The 5,522-nt window shown below is 50.5% G+C and overlaps 1 protein-coding gene across 1 annotated transcript in view; it reads left to right on the top strand.

Moving 5' to 3' along the window:
- Positions 1-4,961, top strand: part of IGFBP5 (insulin like growth factor binding protein 5) — an 18,359-nt gene extending 13,398 nt beyond the window's left edge. Inside the window, exons 3-5 of the mRNA XM_014464549.2 lie at positions 44-361; positions 1,010-1,129; positions 3,135-4,961. Of these exons, the coding sequence (XP_014320035.1) occupies positions 44-361; positions 1,010-1,129; positions 3,135-3,266 (570 nt within the window). The 3' untranslated portion in view covers positions 3,267-4,961. The remainder of the gene's footprint in view (positions 1-43; positions 362-1,009; positions 1,130-3,134) is intronic.
- The last annotated feature ends 561 nt before the right edge of the window (positions 4,962-5,522 follow it).

Below are 5,522 nucleotides of genomic sequence, written 5' to 3'. Positions count from 1 at the left end.
GCAACTGCCCTCCACTGACTCTTACGCCCTGGTTCTCATTTAGGCTCCACACCAGCTTCAGAGTCTTGGGCTCTGCACGTCTGTGTCCCGGCCCCAGAAGCTGACCCTCTGCTTCCTTCTCCCTGCAGATCGAGAATCCCAGGAGCACGAGGATCCAACCACCGCTGATGTGGCCGAGGAGACCTACGCCCCCAAGACCTTCCGGCCCCCCAAACACTCCCGCATCTCTGAGCTGAAGGCCGAGGCCGTGAAGAAGGACCGCAGAAAGAAGCTGACCCAGGCCAAGTTTGTGGGGGGAGCTGAGAACACCGCTCAGACCCGGGCCAACGCTGCCCCTGAGATGAGACAGGAATCCGAGCAGGTGAGTCTCAAGGATCCCCACGATTTCGTCGGCATCCACACCCCGCAGCCTCTGCCACCGCCCTGACTTGCGTCGAAATGAGCATTCGTGGCAGCAGGAGATGCTAGACCTAGCGCAGGACCTGCCACTTACAATAGAGAGCTTTTAGAGCTTACATTCACCAGGACCCAGGGTTTGTCTGAGTGAGCAGGCGTAGAGGCAGTACATAGAGGCAGTATGCAGGGAACGTGCCAGCCAGCCACCGCAGCACAGAGCAAGTGCCAGGAGTGTGAACGGCTGGAGGCTGTGTCCTCACCTAGGCAGATGCCGGCCATTCTCCTAGAGCATCCACAGAGGACCACCTCCAGACATCACCACTCAGAGGCATGGAAGAGCTGAGGGTGGGGAGCAGCGAGCAGATGGGACAATGTGCCTCTGTGCCTGGTCAAATGCAGGTTTTGCACACTGTATACACCCGGTGCATAACAGGTCTTGCGTAGCAGCTAATTGGAACAAAAAGTGGTGGCTTTTCCCACAGACTTTTTGTGAGCCCCCGCCCCCCCAACCCCTCCTACCCTTCCCAACCCGAACCAAGGCACGTGTTCCTGCACATTGTAGTGTTTTCCACCTGGTCCTGCCATGCCTCTCATCCCTCCTGTCCGCACACAGGGCCCCTGCCGCAGACACATGGAGGCTTCCCTGCAGGAGCTCAAAGCCAGCCCTCGGATGGTGCCCCGTGCCGTGTACCTGCCCAACTGTGACCGCAAGGGATTCTACAAGAGAAAGCAGGTATGCCCCGTCCCCTGCCCCCAAGTTCAAAGGACTCCCGAACAGACACTCACCAGGAAACCTCTACCTCTAAATGCTTAAAATGTATGTGTTTTTCGAACCTCAAATATCCATAACACAATTGTGATTTTTCCCATTCCTCCCTGTGCTACAATCTACTTAAGTTTTAATGACTCACCTTATTTACATGAATTTTATTAGGAAGGGAGAGAGAGAGAAAGAAACAATGATATATTGTTTCACTTACTTATGCATCCATTGGTTGATTCTATGTGCCCTGACCAAGGATCAACCCTGGGACGATGCTCTAACCAACCGAGCTACCCAGCCAGGGCTACATGAATTTTAAAAGAAAATTTAACATCAATGTGTCTCATCACATGTTGTATGTTATTTTCTGATATACACACATAAATATATGCATATATATGATTTTAAAGCATATTTTCACCATGTACCACCTGAAATCACTGTGTGTCCCCTTCACAGCCAGGCTACCCTTTGAGCTACCCCACTGTTGGCTAACCAATGTGCTTAGCGTATTTTTTTTTAATATATTTTATTGATTTTTTACAGAGAGGAAGGGAGAGAGATAGATAGTTAGAAACATCGATGGGAGAGAAACATCGATCAGCTGCCTCCTGCACATCTCCCACTGGGGATGTGCCCGCAACCCAGGTACATGCCCTTGACCGGAATCGAACCTGGGACCTTTCAGTCCGCAGGCCGACGCTCTATCCACTGAGCCAAACCGGTTTCGGCTGTGCTTAGCGTATTAAATTGGGTCCGCATTCCCTTAAGGCAACAGTGCTCAGCCTTCCTTGTGCATCAGCATCACCGGGCAGGTTTGATAAAACACTAATGAATGACCCACCCCCCCCCCCCCACTCCCCAGTGTCTGATCAGTGGGTCTGGATAGACTCTGAGAACTTTGCTTTTCTAACAAGTTCCCTCACGTGCGACCCTGATGCTCTAAGCGTACCCTCATCTAAGTGAGGGGTCAGGGGCCAGGCAACCTTGAGTCCGTTCTTGGCTGTCCCACTCACTAACTGTGTCCTCTTACTCCAGTTATTTTTTTTTAACACATATTTTATTGATTTTTTACAGAGAGTAAGGGAGAGGGATAGAGAGTTAGAAACATCAATGAGAGAGGAACATCGATCAGCGCCCCCTGCACACACCTCACTGGGGATGTGCCCACAACCAAGGTACATGCCCTTGACTGGAATCGAACCTGGGACCTTTCAGTCCGCAGGCCCACGCTCTATCCACTGAGCCCAACCAGTCAGGGCTTTTTTTTTTTTTTTAATATTTTTTATTGATTTTTTTTACAGAGAGGAAGGGAGAGAGATAGTTAGAAACATCGATGAGAGAGAAACATTGATCAGCTGCCTCCTGCACATCTCCCACTGGGGATATGCCCGCAACCAAGGCACATGCCCTTGACCAGAATCGAACCTGGGACCCTTCAGTCCGCAGGCCGACGCTCTATCCACTGAGCCAAACCGGTTTCGGCCCTCCAGTTATTTTTTAAATCTCTGCCTCCGGTTCCTCATGTAAATGGAGAATGGTTGTGCTTATTATTTTCACAGGATTATGAGAAATAATGGATTAATCTCTGTAAAGCACTTAGAACAGTACCTACTATGTAGTAAGTGTTAAATAGCAGTGCTGGTACATGGTAAAAACCTGCAGAAGTGATACCTCCTATTAACATTATCACTATTATTAATTATCATCACCATCATCAGTATCATATCATCAGTCCATGTAGGTCTCTGGAGAATACCAAGTTGGAGGATCCTAAAAGGGTCACATAAAACTGAGGTTATAGGTCAGACTGCCTAAACTATCATTTCCCCAGACCCTCCCCGGGGAGGGGTACAGCCCCCTCAACTCTGGGGGTGAAAGTCTGTCTTGGGGCGGGAAGACGAAGGGACAGGAGAGGGTGCAGCCTCCTGCGGGCACAGCCATCCTCACTGCCTGTCCCTGTCCGCACCCCCAGTGCAAGCCTTCCCGTGGCCGCAAGCGTGGCATCTGCTGGTGCGTGGACAAGTACGGGATGAAGCTGCCAAGCATGGAGTATGTCGAGGGGGACTTCCAGTGCCACACCTTCGACAGCAGCAACGTTGAGTGATGCGTCCCCTCCTCCTCCTCCTCCCCTCACCCCACCCCACCCCCAGCCCCAACTCCAGCCAGTGCCTCCCTCCACCCCAGGACGCCACTCATTTCATCTCATTTAAGGGGAAAACATACATATATCTGTCTAATTGAGGAAACTGAGGACCTCAGAATCTCTAGCAAGGTCTCAACTTTGAAAACGGCAACAATGGAGATGAAAAAAGTTAAGGAGATCCCCCCCCTTTTAAATGGTTTTCTTTTTGAGGCAAGTTGAATGAATAGGGAAGGGAAGAGAGGACGAACAAGAGGAAGAGAAGGGAAGAAGGCATATGTGTACAAGAGAGGGAAAGTTGAACAGAGTTAGGAAAGGAAGGGAGAATGTGGGCAGGAAGGAAAGATCCCAGGCCTCACGGCTGGTCCCACCTTTCGTATGCAACCCTGGCCCGAGCTGGGGAGACGTTTGGGCGCTAGAGTTTGGGCCCAAGAAGAAGTATTTGATGACACACTTGGAGCTTTCCCAGTTTGGTTGGTCACAAAGGGAGCAAGGCAAAGACAAAAGGTGTCAGCGCCTCTCCCGGGTCCAGCTCCTCCTGCAACCAGCAATGTGGGCGGCTCGAACCCTCCTTCCTCTGCTGGCCCCCCTATATGTTCTCTCCCCCAAATTTATAAAAGCTAAAAGGCATTCCACTCCCCTCAAAACAAAACAAATTAACAACCGAGTGATATTAGATAGATAGATTTTTCCCAAGCAGATACATAAGTTTTACATACGTGTGCACATTTCCCTGTGCAAACTTTTGGAAATTAATACACACTCAACAGTGGGAAGACTTGTTCCTCCCAGTTGACCAGAACTCCGAGCTGAAGCATGTGGTTTCAGCCCCTCAATGAATTTGATTCACAACTGGCACAGTCTCTGTGGGGGAGGATAGGCTGAAAAAAAAAGTGGGCTTGTATTTATCTACAAGGCTCCATGTAGTCACATATAGGCATATAAATCTACTTTCTTTCTTGTTTTTTTTTTTTCCTTCCTTCCTTTCTTTCAAAAATTTGCATTATTAACTTTTCAACGTAGTTTCTATGGGGGCATTGAGGAGCTTCCTCATTCTGGGAAAACCAAGACAACTCATATTCTTCTAACACGACCCATAACACCAGTCTTGCCTGCCTCCCATGAGCAGCAAACTCAACCTTTTGTGGGACACAGTGTTGGATTTTTTTCATGATTTCCCACGTGCACACGTCTTTACACGTACCACCCAACCGGGTGGATGAGAGCACTCTGTGTGCACCCACCACGCTCCTCAGACCCTCCAGAAGTAACCATCTCCAACCGCACACTGAGCGAGCCCAACAGGCCCAGGTTTGACCTACTGGTCCCACCGGGCCTTTCCATTTCATCTGGGCGGAGCCTGCATTTTGAAAGCCTCTCTCACTCTTCACGCTGGCAGAGCAGGAGAGAGATGGAAATGAGAGATGGCAAAGAGGGAGGTAGAGGTGAACACGTTTCAATACAGGGAAGCTTGTAAAGTGATTGTTCAGGCCAGATAGGTGGAGTGAAGGGAAAGGGGCTGATGGCCCCATTCTAGCTTTGAAACAAAGCAACAGAAAGGAGACAAAGCCAGAGAAACTTCCCTGGCTCCCCACCTGATAAGCCCTCTGGGATTCAAGAGGAAGGAGAGAGGAAGATGGGGTACAGGTTACAAATGAGAAATGAGCTAACTCTCAGCCTTAAAACCAGGGAGGGTGGGTAACCTTAGGGTTCTAGACGTAGCAGCTAGACCACAGCAAGGAGCAGTAGAGACTGGCCATGTTTTGAAGGGACAAGACTTTGTGCTCAGATGCCCATCTTCACCCAGCAGTGAGGCACTGAGGCCAGAGGGTTTTCATTCACTCTGGCCAGTTCAGCTTCCCTCCCTGGGGTGAGGATGGAAGAAAAAGGCCTAGGACAGCCAGGGAATGGATGCTTGAGGTGCTGTCGCTTGGCAGACACATTCTGAACCAAGGACACTCCCATTCTCCACTGACTTCCCCAACAAGTGGGTGGTCTGGGGGCTGTCCCCTGAGGCTGGAGCTAGCCTGCCAGGAAAGGGGGCTTGGACAATGGCAAGGACACCCTTTCTCACTGTGAGCACAGCCCTCTCCACTCTTTCCCGATGGCATGACACCGTGGAGACACTCCAGCATCGAACGTGGGGCAATGAAGAGGGACAGCAAAGAAGCCAATCTGGTCCAGCTGGCGGAAAACTTGCAGCTGTGCCACGTGGGGGAT

Source organism: Myotis lucifugus, unplaced genomic scaffold (assembly GCF_000147115.1).
Source record: "Myotis lucifugus unplaced genomic scaffold, Myoluc2.0 scaffold_3, whole genome shotgun sequence".
NCBI classification, from domain to species: domain Eukaryota; kingdom Metazoa; phylum Chordata; class Mammalia; order Chiroptera; family Vespertilionidae; genus Myotis; species Myotis lucifugus.
This window is presented reverse-complemented; position numbering and strand designations above follow the sequence as displayed.